Below are 16,695 nucleotides of genomic sequence, written 5' to 3'. Positions count from 1 at the left end.
GCTGAACCTCATGGTGGAGAATTCCTGATTTCTACCTGTGAGCAATAGCAGATACCCTCAGCTACTCTGGGCAGGCAGTGTTGGTCTGTCTTCTCTCCAGAATTTAGTTGAGGTAGGCAGAAGACATTTCTGCTTTTCTCTCTCACTGTGTAAAGACTAAGAAGACTCTAGAGCCAGAGCCTTCTGCTTCATAACTGAATATGCCAGTCGTAGAGCTTTGGTGCACTTCTGCCTTTAGGGTGAAGCTACAGAGTCCAGTTGCTCAATTCAAGTTTAATAAAGAAGTCCAGCATCAGCTTCTAGATCAGAACCCAAAAATGAGAGCTATAGATACAAATCCTCTATTGTTTCCTATTGGCTAGCTCAGCTAGCACAGCTGTTAGATCTCAATCTAGACAATATTGTCTCCACATCCCATCCACAGAAACTAACAAGAGCACTGTGAGTTCTGCTTCTTAGATATGGCACCTCACTTTTAAGGATTGAACTGTTTAATTCCATAGTGCCTAAGACCTCCTGTCAAATTCCTGACTCAGTACTATTCCTATTTCTCAATAAAATAATGAATTGGTATAGATGAAAACATGATATTCCATTGTTCTCTTTTGCACTCTAAAGCATTGGATGTTTGAGAGGGTGATGTTTTTTTGTCTATGTAGAATATGTTACCTGGAAAAAGAAAATTAGTTTTATGTAACAGCTGTTCCTTATTGACTAGGTGATAGAGGAAATCAAAGAAAATTTGTGCCTGTTTAAAAATATGAAAGTAGAAGCAGGCCTTCATTAGATCTTGGTTTATTAGAGCTAATTAACTGCCCTGGAAATATGCAGAGAAATCCAGTGTGGACTGGCTATTTAGTATAATTAAATAACCTCTTCATAAGATTATTTTCTAAGCTTTTGTCATGAAAGTTTGACACAGAAGAACCACTGCTAACATTTTGTATATTTACCTTTAAACTAGAATACATGCAGAAGTACAGAATGTTGAAGTGCTTGCATGTTTGTAGCAGAAGCAACTTGTGTCTATTTTCCTGCAGGGAGTTAATTTTTAATTGTGTCCATTCTTTTTATGCTTTTTTTTTTTTTTTTTTTCCACTGCAGACATTGCTATTGGTGCACCATTTGCAGGAGAAGACAGAAGAGGGAAAGTGCTCATTTACAATGGGTACAGAAATGGGTTAAACCCTAACCCTTCCCAGGTTCTCAATGGAGCCTGGGCCTCACAGTCCATGCCTTCGGGATTTGGCTTCACTCTGAGAGGAGACTCAGATGTAGACAAGAATGATTACCCAGGTAAGATTTTTGCATTAGAAAGGGAATTTCTTACTTTCATTCTCTGGTAAATGCATCATGCCTAAACTGCTCCCTTTGGAAGGCAGAGGTCAGAATAAAGGATAGACATTTCTGGACAGTTCTAGTTTGCTTTCCTGAGAGTTAAAAACAGACTCAACAAATACTCCCTTTCCTGTCAAAAGACATGATCAGAAAGTCAAGAAAGGGTTTAAATAGTTGTATTAACATAAAACATGTGAAGTTTACAATGAAAAGCTTAACCCTTTTTCCCCACTTCCAAAAATTGAATGGTCTCAGCTTATTGAACTTGTAAGGTCTCCTTCATCCTGGCATTCTTTCTTAATTAAAAACATGTTGGATTGTAGAAGAAGGGATTGATTTGGTTGTGTTTCTAAGTTGTTTTTTTGCTGACCGAAGAGACACTGAGCTATATATAGTTAACGGCTTTGATTGCATTACAAAAAAGCAGAGAGAATGCAAATTGCTTAAAGCAGCTATTTTATTTGGGCCTTTCCATCCCTTTTATGTTTTCATTTTGCTATATGGACTCTTCCTTTTTGGTTAGCTTTGATTCTTTTTAATGAGTTTACTTGACGTGTATTCACATTTATCAGGTTTGTAACATTAATAAAGTTTTTCAGGAAAGTGTTTATTTTTTAAAGAAATTTTTCCTACCATCTAAGTAGTCTGAATGTAAGTGTGCTTGTATTTATTATCTCTCATCTGGAAGCAAATCTGTTCTGTTTCTTTTCATCACAGTTCAGAAGCCTTAGTAGGGGTGTGTAGTAAAACATCATATTTTCTTACTGTGAAAGGTTAATCTACAGTAAAATCCTAACATCCATGCTTCCCTGACTTACTATGGAATTGCTTTTGTTAGCCTGGGTTATTTCAAGGCTGGAGTTCTTAAAAGTTGTACTGTTTCAAAAGTGAAAATTGTAATTTTTCAAGGGGACAAAAATAGGATCTTTACTTTTTTGTGATGGATTGTAAAAGTCTTGAAAGAGGTATCTTTCCAAAAGCAGAAGGCAATTTCTGGGAAGGGGTGTTTACAATAGAAATTACAGTTTTACAAACAGAAAAGCTAACTGCAGAGTAATAAAGTGAGGCTATCATGAGACTAAAGTAAGATCTTTAGCATTTGAGAGAAGAAAGGGCTTTTAAACACTGTTCTGACTTTTTGTTTGCATATTGTTGATGTTGCTATTAATAGTCTTTCATTGTCCATGACTAATGAGGTTCTCTTGGACAACAGAGCTCTTTATTAAAGTTTCAGCATTTAAACATTTCCTAAAGCACCCACAAGGCCCCCCAGCAAAACCAAAGGAAACAGGATATTGCATTCCTGACATTTCTAAGATGGAAAAGATAGAGGGAAGGGAGAGATTCTTTGACTCAAATAGAGAAGAAAGAAGGGAAGTTTCACTGTTGTATTATCATTCTTTATGTGGAGCACCTTTTAAGCTAATTTGTGAAAGTTTGGGTGATGAGTCTTGATCTTTCTAAACGTGCACTGAGGAATTGTACTATAATTGTGAGTTCTCTGTTTGTCACTGTGGCCTCCACTAAGCATCCTACTTGCAGAGTTTCACACTGTGTTATCCACTTAAAAGTTTTAGATCATTTGGTTTTATTACAGGATTTACCTAATTAAAAAATGAAAACTAACAAAAGAAGTGCCACCCTGCATTTACTGTAACTAGCTTTTCCCTTGGATGAGCATTCCACAATACTGGTGAAAATCTCTCAGAAAATGAGAAGAAAAACCCCTTACCATCAGTCAAACACCTCTTCCTTAATTTATGAAGATTTGGAGCACCAAAACAGAGCTGTAAAAATAGTGCAAGCATGGCACAATGCTAGCACAAAAATAGAGTGCCTTCCTATGGGAAAAGGGGAAAAAAAAAGAAAGGAAATAATATAGGGAAATGCAAGCCTAGGACAAACACTCTGGGCAGTGAAGTAAGTAATCCTTCTCGTGTCAAAGAGCTTTTCTTCTCCACCTCCTGACGGAAACGCTGAAGGGCAGCCCTTGTTAAAGGAGGAAACAAGGTACTGAAGTTGGAAGGATTAGGAAGGAAATTGTATTTTAGAGAAATGGAGTCTTATTGACTATAGAAGGTCTAAAAACTTAGCTGTTAATTCCATGCTTCCCAAACAACCGTTTGTGCCTGTGATTCAAAGAGAGTTATGAAAGATTAGGGAAAAATTTTAATTTAAGCTTTCTAGTGTGTATATTCTATAAGTGACCATTTTATAAAAAGAAAAATGCAATAAAATCAGCTTATTCTGATTTAACACTCAGAAGTTCTGGACTGCAAGATGAGAGACAGCTGTAATGTCTGGCTGCAGCTATAAACATATATTTCCACTGTCTAAGGTGAGATTCTCCAAGCATGTAGCTTTTCCATGGCTTGAATTCAATTGTTCAAGACTGACCTGTATAACTATAGCTGTTCTTGTATAATTTACTGAAGCACTTGTGCCTGACATTGCTCATGAGGCCATGCTAGGAAATGGGAGTCTGAGACATGGGAGTTACTCTGCCATTTCATTTCTGATGCACTGTATAGCATTTTCAGAGCTTTTAAAGGTTCAGGCCTTCTTTAAATCAGACCATAAGGTAATGTCTTTGGAGCAGGTCACTGACCCAGAGGGCAAAAGAGACCTGTTCATATGGCTTCTTATCACAGACTACTGAGCTTCATCCTGATCCCAGCAACAAGTGCTCTTTGATTACAAGTTGGGTGATACAGTTCCTAAAGTGTCAGTGTGAATCATGGTCAAATTTTTCTCCCATTGGAAAAGGTTAAATTCTCTCCTGTCTGGGAGTTCAATTCAGGTTGATCTCTGTATCAGCCTTCTGGAGAGGAGTGGCTGTTTGTTACAGGAAGTAGTATCTTCCTCTCTTCATCCAAATGCCAGTATAGGCCCAGGAACAGAGAAGGAAACAGGGAGCAGAATAAAGCTCCCTAGTACACAGAGCTCTTCAAATCCCTCAGCTTTCCTGTGGATGGAGTGGTTTCTCTTTTCTCCTCTTCCTGCAACTCCTGGCCACCAAAGGGAGAGAGTCTACCCCATCCCCCACTTTCTGGTCTCCTTTAGGAAAGGCAGAGAAAGAGTCTCTTATTCCCCATGACCACAGCAGTAAAATAAATTTGGGAGAAAACTGATCATGGGCAGGTTTAATGGTGGAATAGCAGAGCAGACAAGGAATAACATAATATACCCATAGTAATAGAGGTGAAAAATCTGTCTAGCACCCACAGCGTTTCCAGCAGTGGCCAACAATAGATATCCTGGGAATTGTACAGTTATTGTGATATTTCCTAGAATATTCACCCAGCATTAACCAGCCAGAATATCAAGGTGACCCTGTGTCAGAGGTAGCACATCCAAAATCAGCATCACTTGACAGACTTTTCTTCCACGAATTTGACCAATCAGCTGTAGAACTCATGCAGACTTTTGGCACTGCAGCATTTGTCAAGGGACCCTACAGCCCAGCTGAATGTTCTGTAAAGAAGTAATTTGCACCATGTCCCATTCAAATCTTGAACATTCCACTGGACAGTTTCTAGTTCTTATACTGAATAGACAGCGAACAGTTCTGCATTCCAGTTATTTTGCAGATTAAACGTGCTTCCTCTATCAGCCATGTGTTTTAGCAATCCTGTGGAAGGAATTATAATATATTTAATTGTTCCTTGTGCAGTGGAGAATGGCACACCAGTTCTGCTGTATCAAATGATTGTTCAGTCTTGCCACCACTGCTGCCTTTTCTCCTTCATATTTTTTTATGTAAAGAGCAGTTAGTTTATGGCTTGTGTCTGAGTAAAGTATTGCTTCTGATAAAGATTTTACCATTGACCCGGTTTCATACTTAACCAACATAGAAAAAAGAGCTGTATCTTCTCTATTGAGAAGAAAATCAGCATTAGCACTTGAAAAAACAATAATCCCAAATACTTTTCATTGCTATCAGTAATTATGTTTGTGCAAGAAAATAAAGTGAGCCAGGAACTGTGGTCTGGCCTTGAGGCTACATGGCACAGCACAGCTCACTATCATCAGATGAAACCACTTGAACAGCATGGTGGTACCCAAACTCCCTTTTGTGAAAGGTCTTTGGCCCAGACAATTTCCCAGACCTTTCCAGCTGCTATCTGGGAGAATACTAACTTGCACACACTAAAATCAGAGCTAATCTCTACTAACAACACAAAAATACAGACAGTACTTACACAGTGCTCAAGCTCATGTCCTGCTTTTACTGCACAAGCACAGGGTATAAACAGCTGAATAAGTAACTAGTCAACATCATACCTAAACATGGCACTTTCTGTGGTAGGATCAGCATGCAGACAGAACTGCTTTTCCTTCTTAACAGTTCTGTCAGTGTAATGACCATCTGTCTTCAGCTGTCCTGGCACAGATGTTGCCACTGTAACAGTAACAGACCTCTCAGCATTGTGAAAATAAGGAGATTTTTTCAACAGGGAAGACTGAATTTTGTTACTAAGTACAACCTTTGGTTTACATCTCTGCAGCTTTCCAGGGAGGGAGTTCTGTAAATTGTGTCATACTTTACAGACATTCCAGATGTTATGTGCCCAGAACTGTTCCTTTATCAGCACAGACAGGGGTGATAATATGGTGGTCTCTGCTTTGCAGGCTTGGAAGCAGTGGGAAACTCTCAACCCTGGGAAGCAGCAGAGGCAGAAAACTGTGCTGATCATCCCAACAGCTGTGCCACTCATGCAGCTGCCCTCTCTGTGTTTGTGTTCATCACCTTCTGCCCCAAATGCAGGGCTCCTCCTCACACAGCAGGATTGCAATGCCAAGCAGTGGTGATGATGGTAGTTAGTGGATTGATACTCCTTTATCTGTAGTCATGTAGGAGGCAGAATCTGATTAAATTTTATAGTCAGATAAGACTAGTAAAAGGGAGCAGGTTAAGTGTATCAGTCAGATAGATGGTTCCAAGCCATGAAGTGCAGTTTTTCCAGTCTTCTAAGCATGACACTGACAAGCTTAGTACCATATTTACCTGAAAACACTCAGAATCTCTCCAGTACACAACATGTACCCAGAATTTGAAGGAAAAGACCGATTAATCCTCCTGAGGTACATCCACACTAGTAAAAGAAATATGCTGTCTTTGGTTCTGAGCTGTCACTGAACACTCCTTGTGCACAGTATCAAACTCACTTTTTTCCAGAACAGGGTGGCTGCCTGCTCACTTTTGGGTCTAATAATTGGCATGGGTGAACTGCTTTAGGGCTATTTCAATGATACCGCTGCAGATAGTAAAGATACAGCATACAGGCATGTTCTCTGCCACTAATTTACTAACACCAATGTAATTGGAACATCTTTCAGCAGATGATCCATTTCACTGTTTTCTGACAACTCATGTTCTAAGGTCATATTCAAAAGAGAAGATCTGATCTCACTTCTGCTGCAATAGTAAATACTGGTTTAACACTATTATTCTGGATTGACAGTCATTAAAAAAAAAATGTAAATGGGGTTAAAGAAGTAAAAGAGGTGATGTTGAAAAAATATTAAAGGTGGGCTTCTCCCATCAGTTTAAGTCCAAATACAGTGATGGCTGAAATTCTGTGCAAGATTCTGTGCCGAGGTGAGGACATGGCAAAGCAGCATTGCACTGTGTCTGAGCCCGTCCCAGTGAGGGCTGTAACACAATTTATACAACCATGGGATTATCTGTAACAGCAGCTCTACAAGGTTTGTATAGAGATATTCTGAAATACCTGCCTCAGCACAATCTTCCTGCCTGTCTTCTGGGACATCTGGGATGCATAATAATATCTTTCAAGGCAGCTTCCACTGTCCTGTAAATCTGGGGCTTTTAGGGCCCCTTGCTTCATCCTGAGCTTTATGTGTGTTATCAAGGCCTGGAGCAGGGAATGAAGCAAAGGCATGCATTTTGAATTATAGTTTATTTTATTTATAATTTTATTTGTCTTTTTCTATTAGCAGAGCTCAATTTTCATAGGAACAAAAGAAATCCATTAATCTGTTTAATGGGAAAGAAATTTGTTTCTTTTGGCTTCTGGGCAACTGTTCAAAGCTGGCCCCACTGAGTGCCTAGAGTCTGTGATTATCTAGGTGATGATGCTGCACTTCCAGCTGGTTCATCTATCTGTACAGGGCTTAGACATTTGTAGGATGTAAGGTTTCCACCCTCACATTTCAGCATATGTTCAGTCACTTGATAGCTGATTATAGCTGAGCAAATAGTTTATAATGAATAACTTACTCAACTCATTAAACTTGCTTTCTTCTTGTGGCATATCCTCCTGAAGATTGGGGTTTCTTCAAATGTATTTCTGAATCAGAGTGATTTAACCAGTTTCTTTTAACAGTGTGGGTAGATTGAACAGTGCTTTGGATGAATTCACTATTCAAAGACTGTCGATTTTAGTTAATTGCTTGAATAAATTATGCACTGCTGTCTCTGCTCCCTGCCTGTTTAGATGCTTGTAAGTTTTCCTTATTAACTTAAGAGTGTCATTCTGGAACCAGTGCCACTGAAGCTTCATCTTCAAGGTATCCTACTTTAGCACAAACACAGCTGTTGGCCTGTTCTTTTGGTTGTTCTTTATAATCAAGCTTTTGTCAGCACAGGGAATTGTATAAAGGCATGTTCATGCCTTGTTATTTTGGACTCAGTTGTTATCTTAAGGATATCATAGTTAGTTAGTTAGAATATCATAGTAGTTAATATCAAACTACTCTAGAAACATTTTAAGAAGAAGTGTAATAAGAAGACAACATTTCCACAGAACTTCAGTAATCCAGTCTAATCTTAATAAAACAGGAGTATTGAACAGTATTTATCCATCTGCTGAGTACATTAACTCAAACAGCAGGAAGAAAATTCTCAAATTTCTTTCTAAGAGGCAAGGGTTCTTCAGATTAATAAATTTATTTGAGAACAGTAGGCATTGTGCCAACAATATTACAAATTGGAGTCTAGTGATGATTAAATTATGAAGTTGGTCCAGGAGATTTGTGGAAGACAAACAAATTGAATCAATGAGAAGCTGCATCTGCTCTGGTAAGAGGGGACTGCTATGTGTGGAAGTCAGAACAATGGCTTAGGTTCTGCCAGCAAATGCAGAAAAGCTGAATGCTTCTACCAGCTAATTATTTTTTCACATGAATAATCAGTCAAAAATTGTCAAAGACAAGCCAAGAATTGTGTACAAATATGTTGATTTTATAGAAAATTATTATCTCTGTAAATTAAAGGTATGCTTTTCTGATATTTTATGAACTCACAGTATTGTGCCCAGTAGAATGTAAGAGTAAAGCAATGAACCCAGTAAATAGTGTTTTACTTGAGTAATGAAGCATTAACTGTCCTCTTTGGAAATTTTTGTAGTATGATAAATAATATTGTTGTATTGTGAAAGGGAATCATTCAGACTAAAGAGAAGCATTGATATGAATTAGCCTTAGGTGTTACAGACCTGCTACTAGAATGGTTTAAAAACAGAGAAGGATTAAAGTAGCTGAGAATAATATGATTGAAAGAAATTGGCTCTGCTTTGAATGATGGCTATTTGTAGTATTTAACTAAAATTCTTGAGTAAAGCTGGGTATGGTGGACAGCTCTGTGTCTTTTATTATGGTCAAGCCTGAAGTGATGGCCATTTAAAGGCATTTTTATTCTGGACCTTTCCTACTGAGATTTGGGGTTGTAATGCACACTGAAATCCTAGAAAACAAATAGAGATACGATCATGGGCCTTTTTGGCACCTGATCTGTCAAGGAAAATAAAAAGCAAAAAGGCTCATAAAGATTTTCTAATGGAGTTTACAGTTTTCTCCCTTTTACAAAATTTCCATTAGCTCCTGTACTCAGATAGAATAGAACAGTTTTCCAGTCCCTTTTTATACTATACAATGAAACTGACAGACTGCATGAAGTTATGTTTAAAGCTGTCAGCGAATCTTTGGAGTTCTTTGTAGTCCCCAAAGCTAACACTTTCCTGCCTGTGTCCTGGTAGAGTTGCAGCAGGGAGGTGACTCAGCTGTCATTTCATTTTTGGGTTTCTGACAAGTGAGGTGTTTGCCAGTTATGCAGTTGTTCACTGGTTGTTTTTCTTGGCCACTGTCCCCATGTACCGATATGGGACACCATGTCTTGGCAATTTCTCTTGGGATTTCTGGACAGGCTCCAACCAAGTGTGGGGTGCTGAATATGATGCATGTTCGTCCCTACTCAGACTCCCTGAGGCTGCATCTCTCAGAAAGAGTGGGGATGACCTTTAAAAATATGAGGGAATCAAAAAATTTTCTCGAGTTAATACACGAATATGTCTTGTTGAGACTGGAAGGAGGAGTTTGTTGAACTTCCTACTTTCTTTATTTGGTCGAAAGTTTAGTGAGCATCATGGCAAGTTTCTGCCCTTTATCACACGGTGTTTCAGGTTTGGCACATCACATGGTAGAAGGTGCAAGTGAACCCACAAGCTTACAAAAGCCAATGTCCCTTTCAGTGCCATCACCTTAATTTTTATAATAATTTCATCTCAGTAAATAGACATCTTGCACCAGACAGCATCTTGCAACCTTTCTCTTCTGAGCAAAGTAAATTTGAAGTATTTGAAATAAGCATTAGGATTGTTTAACTTTGTTCAGTGCCCCTTGACTTCAGTTAAGTATGTCCCAAAGACACTTGTTTCAGCATTAATCTCTGTGAACTCCAGCAGTTGGGACTTTAATGCATACAACCCACAAGCTGCGTTACAAATGGAAGCTAAAAATTCCTGTGAAGTTGCTCAGTGCTTGTTTTCTTAATTTTTTGCAGTGTGGTCGTGACCCCACAGATCATTTGTTCATCAAAAGTAATGAGGCAGAAGCACATGAGTGCTGCCACCGACTCTTCCTTACAGATCTTGGCTTCTATGCAGGTGATAGACAATCTTCTCAAACAGACAACACAGGCAAAGTGATCATTTAACTAAACCAATGAGAGCCCTCATCATCCCAGAAACATGAAATATGAGAAAAGAAGAACTGAAGGAGATTTTGTGATTCTTATACTTCTTAATCTTTTTTTTTTTTTAATGTTTTAATTACACATTTTAATGTGAGCTTCAAAAAAAAACTCTCGCTGATGCAGAGGAGTAAATTTTTTCATAGGCTTTTCTTCAAGCTCTCTTTGGATGTATTGTAAGGAGTTAAGCTGGGTTTTTTTAAGCTGACTTCTTTTGCTCTGTAATTGCTTGTTAAAACCTTGTTTTTCAGCTAGTGACCTTTGAATCAGTGACATTGCATGCGTAGCATTAACAAGAATTAATAAAGAAAACTTCTATTTTTACAAGGGGAAAGTTGCCAAAATCCAGATAATTTAGACATCTCATGCATTTTTTCTTAGAAATGGTTAGTAACTTTTCTTCTACAGAGCACTCAACAAATTCAAAACTTCTGCTTATGAAAGTGCTCTGGTTGGATGTGTATTCAAATCTCATGCATTTGTATCACATCAAAAATTATTTTTTCCAATTATGGGTATTGGAGTTGCACCCCACAAAATAATGAAGGAAGAGTGAAATTATTTCTCTGTAGTAGAACAAGACAAAGCAAAGAAAAATCCCTGATTAATCTTCCAGTGAATGCTCTGCTTGAATATATAATCATTTTTTCCATACTCTAGATTGTAGAAGTTATTACTGGCTATAAATATGTGGGGGGTTTTTGCATATTCATTCTTAATTCCACTTTTTCTACTCAGTAGTTTCTTTCATTCAAGCTCTTTGGATCACGACTACGAATGGGTTAGACCAAAAAACAAATGATATGCTAGGGTAAAATTAAGATCCTCCAAACAAGATCAGGATGAGTGGTGGCTGTCCTTTAAGTAGTCTCAGGCATTTTGTGGTGGTGCCATCACTGAGGATCCTCATCCTATTTGCTGTGTCTCCAAACCTGGCTGAAGTGGCAATGCAGAAAGACTGCTCATGGAAAACCAGTCTTTTGGTGGCTGAGGCCTATATTTGCTCCTCTAGACTCATCACCCTCTGTCTTCAAATAGGCTGGGGTCTTCCCCAGAAAAACAGGATTTAACTATTAAGCAGATGTACAAAATTCTTTTTAATATTTAAGTGGGGATGCTGAGATAGAGGGAACCTTTTCATAGCAGTGCATATTGAAATTGCATTCAGTCACACTAGTGAGGCAGCTGTATCTGACAGACTCATTCTTTTCACCCTCAGATCCTAACAGGCTACATTTTATTAAGCTTACCCAAGTTGTGTGTTTAACCTTTATTTTTTAGTGAAAGAGCATATTATGAAATCACCCTAGGCCAAAACCTGAATAAGTCTTGGATATCTCTACCTGTTTTGTTTCTTACAGCAGAACCCTGAAACCTTTTGAGTTATCAAGTCTGGTATGAACCAGTATATCTCCTAAGTCAAATCTTTTATAGAATTCACAAAGAATCTTCAGCTGGAAAGAGCAGAACAGAAACCCTTTCCATCTTGTGTTTCACTTTCTGTTTATAACATAATATTTCTTTTTCCTTAAGAAACAACAAACAGAAGAAAACCCCACCAACATAAAACTTACAAAAACCCCTTCAAACACAAGCAAAATAAAATGCAGCAAAATATTAAATATTTTGAAGGGTTACTATGGGTGCTACTATAAGCAAGCTGCCAGGAAAAGTTCTGTTTGTGTGTGGTGCAGCCTTCATGGTGATGGCTTTGTCTCAATTAGTTGTTTATTTAAGAGGAAAACATATTTAGGTTTTGGTACTGTGGACAAGTTGTCTATAAAAGCTATTAAAGAATATGGTGCACAAATGTCCCAAAAAGGAGATAAAAACACTCATTTTCTTTTTCTATTTAAAGTGTTCTTGACTCTGAAACATATTTCTCTAAGGCAAATGAAATTAGAAAAATGTAAATGTTGTACAAAAAGAGGATCAGACCCATAAACTGTCCATGTCTGTTCCTATTAGGATATTAATTAATGGAATTCAGTGAAGGATTGGCTGTTGCCCATATGAAGTATTTGTTTAAACTTTTTTTGTGAAATCCCAACCATCTGAAAGATGGAGGAGCCCTGGGAAATACACTGCCAGCCCTGGACCAAACCCATCCAAATAATTAACATCAAAGCTTGGTATTTGCATCATGCTCAATGACTTCAGGGCTTCTTAAGCAAAGTAGTGTTCCAACTATAGAAGCAGCAAGTAAGGGTTTGTTTACAAGCCTAAGTGCTCATTTAGTTAACTTATTTAGATCAATTTAGCTTGCCAGTCTGTATCACTGCAAGGTCTGTTGTACAGCTCAGTCTTCTGAATTGGATACGTGTCAGTCATGTTGAATGACAGCAGTAGTGGAGTGAAAGCTGTGCCCACACCGACTCTGGGGGCTTTGAAAATGAAACAAAACTCTTTCCAAAGGCAGAGGAAGCAGGAAAGTTGATCCTCATGGCTTGGCTCCAGTTTTCTCCATCAGGCCTGGATGGATCCAGCAAGCCAGTCTGGATCTTTCCAGACACCAGGCAAAAAGAGGAAATATTCTGGCCTGTAGATTCCCAGACCCAGGCCAATGACCATTGACAAAGACATGCCCAAATTCCAGTGCAGCACTTGTGTTATTGACTCCATCCGTCAGGAAAAATGACAGCTTTAGGTGGATACCTCTTGTAAGCCTTAGCACATATTGCAAATCAGCCATCCTCTGACCTTGCATTGTATTTATTTGCACAAACATGTAATGCCTAAATTAATGAACAAATTACTTAAAACACAAAGTAGAATGAAAGGATTGTCAGGAGGGAACACCATAAAGTTTCAAAATGACTTATATGAAACTGGCAAGAAATTGTTTTGCAGCTCTTCATTTAATAGATAGTTAAGTATTTGGAATAAAATGCATGGAGTTTATTGGCATTTTTTCCCCTATGATACAAGTTGGAGAGACATGAGATTGTGGCGTGGGTGACTTTGTGTTAAATAGTTTGGCAGTTACTGGTTACAACTGAGACATTAATGACACCATCTCTGATGTGTGAAATATTTTCTTTCAGGTACATTTGTGAAGAAAACTGCTTAGAAAGGAATTATCATATTTATTTTTAATGTTATTGTTACTGAAATGTTAATGTAAATAATCTAATTTATGATGAAAAAAAAATGTGTGAGAGATTTCTGTATAACTATTCTGAAGCTATTTTGGTTTTTCCAGATTTAATTGTGGGTGCATTTGGAGCTGGAAAAGCAGTTGTTTACAGGTATGTGGTAAATACAATGGATTTGATATTTTACAGCTTTGGTGGGAGATACTAAAATTAAAAAATGTGATATTGCTTTTTCCCTTTTGCAGTGTAAAAGGTGCTCATTAGAGATGATAAATTCAGCATCTTGTGAGAAAAAAATGCTTTTTTCCCATCTTCAGAACCTGTAATTTTCAATGAAAATTTCCATGCTTAGACTTAGCTCAAGCAGCTTCTAGAATGTTTGAGTATTTGGTTAATATTAAATAAGAAATTTAAAGAACATGGCATTGAAAATTAATTTCTTTCCTGGGGAAATGGTGCTAGTAAGAAATTTTAAAGTGACCAATCTTCAGAGATTGTGTATGTTAAGACATGAACTGTTTATTGAAAATAAAGACTGCTGCTTTTAGACTCAGTTTTTAAAAATGCACAAGATCCCATTTTACAAAACAAAAAGTGTTGCTGACTGTAGAGTTTCACTAAATGTGCTTTTTGATTACATGTAAAATTTAAAACTACCAAATACATAAATATTTGCATAAAATCTTCTAATGCTCTTCATCCAGCCATGCTGACAGCTCATTTCATTTAAGTATTCACCATCCATTTCTACAACAATGTAGTCATATTTCTGATTCCTGTCTGGCTTCTTGTTGTCTGTGTTCCAAGCAGCACCTGACTGAGAAAAGGCACTTTCTACTTCCCAGCTGAATGCTCATGACAGCATAGGAATTTTGTAAAACAGGAATGTTAGCTCATCTCAGCTAAAACTGTAGGTGCAGTGAAAAGACCTGGTTTTCCTTCTGTGCTATGAAAGAGTCATGCAAATACTTTGCAATGCCATGAGTGACTGCACAGGATGTAGTATTGAAGAATTAGATCCACTGTGTATTTTCAATAACAATAAAATATGTTCTATTCATTTTAAGAAAGTGAATAGCAGGAGGCCATTTCTTGGCCGGAATGTATCAAATATGCAACTTGTCATACTGTTGAAATAGAATTTTATTATTGAAATTTTCTAGGCAAAAATAGGTTTTCCTTGTTGCACAGAAGTGAAGAGAGTAATTTTATTTTTTAATGTCTTGCTGAAGTAATATAAAAAAGTAATCATAAAAGCTCAGATGTGAATTCAGGAAAGCTAGAAAACTGGGATTATGTAAATTACTGTAAATAGTATTGCTGTCTTAAAAAAAACCTAGAATCTGGGCATATACTTGTTATAATTTGTCTTCTAAAGTGCTTGCAGTTATAGATTATCTCATCACTTAATAACAGCTTCAGAGGGATGGTTTCCATCCCCAAAACTATATATTCATGTACTCAGCACAATTTACTGATTATTCCTGGTTTACAAAGTCAGTTGTCTCAAGAAATGTCAGAGTTTACTTCATTATTGGCCCAAGATAGTCTACACCAGCTTCTACTTTAACCAAATCATGTTTATTTTTTTAAGAATCTTAAAACAGACATAGTAAGTCTGAATGAATCATTATTAATGGAGGCAGTACAAAAGAAATTTGCAAGATGGCCAAAGGACTGCTGTAAAACCCAAAAAGGCAAACTCTGTCCTTTGAGAAAAGTCAGTGTGATGAAATGTGTCTGATGTGCCTCAGTCCTGGGACACATTTATTGCTCAACCATGGGATACTGTTTCCGTGATGTGCTAACGTGTTTTTTTTTTGTTTGGTTGGTTGGTTTTTTTGGTTGGTTGGTTTTTTTTTTTTTTTTTTTTGGTTTTTTTTTGTGAATCTCAGTAACATTCTGATGTACGAAAAAAAAAAACAAAAAAACCCAACTGTTCTTTTGGCTATGAGCAACATTGTAATACAGTGTTCTCCCAAGTAGCTCTACATCTCTGACTTCTTTGCAGCCAACTCAGTTAAGTGTTTTCTCCGCTGTAACTTATATACTTATGTGCTCCTTCTGAACATGGTGAACCTTTTTTCTGTCACCCAGAGCCAGACCTGTTGTGACAGTGAATGCTCATCTTATTCTGAACCCCATGATTGTGAATCCAGACAATAAAACCTGTCAGCTCCCTGCCTCTCAGCTTTTGGTGGCCTGGTAAGTCCATGATTACTCAAAAGATATTCTTATCCTCTTTCTCAAATAACTTTCTGTTCCTTAATTTTATTGTAACTCTTTCGTTGAACATGTTCAAAGTTCAAAATGTTGACACATGCTATGAGCACAATAAAACCCCCCTACATAGAAATCTTGTTGGTATTTTCCAGTACTTAGCAGATTGTCTGACTAATTGTGGTAGCTAAAAGTTGAGTGCTTTGATACACTGAGTCTCCTTCAAAGGAGGATGCTCAGTGTCTCCTGCAAGCTGCAAAGTTATATGCAATGTTTAGATGAATGAAACATGAAACAGCTAAAACAGACAAAACACATAAACAGTCATCTGTTTGTTGACAAAATGCAGCCGTGAAAGTGATGCAGAGCTGGTGGGCCCACTGTTTTCTCTTGGAGAAAGACAGATCTTAGTCCTTTGTGGAAGAGAGAAGGTGTCTGGCTGGTCATCCTGAGAGAAGGTCACAGAATGCTGTTTCCAGCTGTCTTTGGTCAGAGGAAATCACACACACAGGACTATACTTCAACCATCCTTAAAAGAGAAGCCCTTAACCACAGTAGCGTTTAACTTTGAACAGAAAAAAAAAATCAAAAAAAACCAAAACAACATAAAAATCCTTGGAGCTAATTAAAACAATATAAGATCAATTACAAGCACAAAATGCTTGCAGGACATTTGGAGGCTATCTAATAGTACATAAAGGCACATTTACTGCACTAGAAAAAAAGTCACTTTGTAAGGCCCCAGGAACAGTTGACAAAAGAGGCTATTACACATACATAAGATACTGTTTAAAAGTGGAAATAATAACAAATGAGGAAACTGAAATCAAAACAGAGCATAAACACGTGCAAGTTGAATGTAAAATGGTAGTAAGTCTTGCCAGAGAGACTGTGAGGAACAGATTTTTAAGATGTAAAAACATTAGAAGCAGGAAGCCTGCCAGGATGTGGGCTGGACAAAAACAATACTAAGGTGCAAAGGAGGACTCTAGAAGATAACATGAATGCATAAATTTTGCACTGCTTTTAAAGAAGCTGAAGATGGTCAGA

The 16,695-nt window shown here is 37.6% G+C and overlaps 1 protein-coding gene across 1 annotated transcript in view; it reads left to right on the top strand.

The window, feature by feature from the left end:
- ITGA8 (integrin subunit alpha 8) overlaps nucleotides 1–16,695 on the top strand; it is a 107,920-nt gene that overhangs the window by 27,759 nt on the left and 63,466 nt on the right. The window contains exons 13-15 of the mRNA XM_056485092.1: nucleotides 1,105–1,296; nucleotides 13,533–13,578; nucleotides 15,523–15,630. Coding sequence (XP_056341067.1) covers nucleotides 1,105–1,296; nucleotides 13,533–13,578; nucleotides 15,523–15,630 — 346 coding nt within the window. The remainder of the gene's footprint in view (nucleotides 1–1,104; nucleotides 1,297–13,532; nucleotides 13,579–15,522; nucleotides 15,631–16,695) is intronic.

The sequence above is a fragment of the Oenanthe melanoleuca genome, chromosome 2 (assembly GCF_029582105.1).
Source record: "Oenanthe melanoleuca isolate GR-GAL-2019-014 chromosome 2, OMel1.0, whole genome shotgun sequence".
NCBI lineage: Eukaryota > Metazoa > Chordata > Aves > Passeriformes > Muscicapidae > Oenanthe > Oenanthe melanoleuca.
The sequence above is the reverse complement of the archived record's forward strand: the minus strand, read 5'-3'. Positions and strand labels throughout refer to the sequence as shown.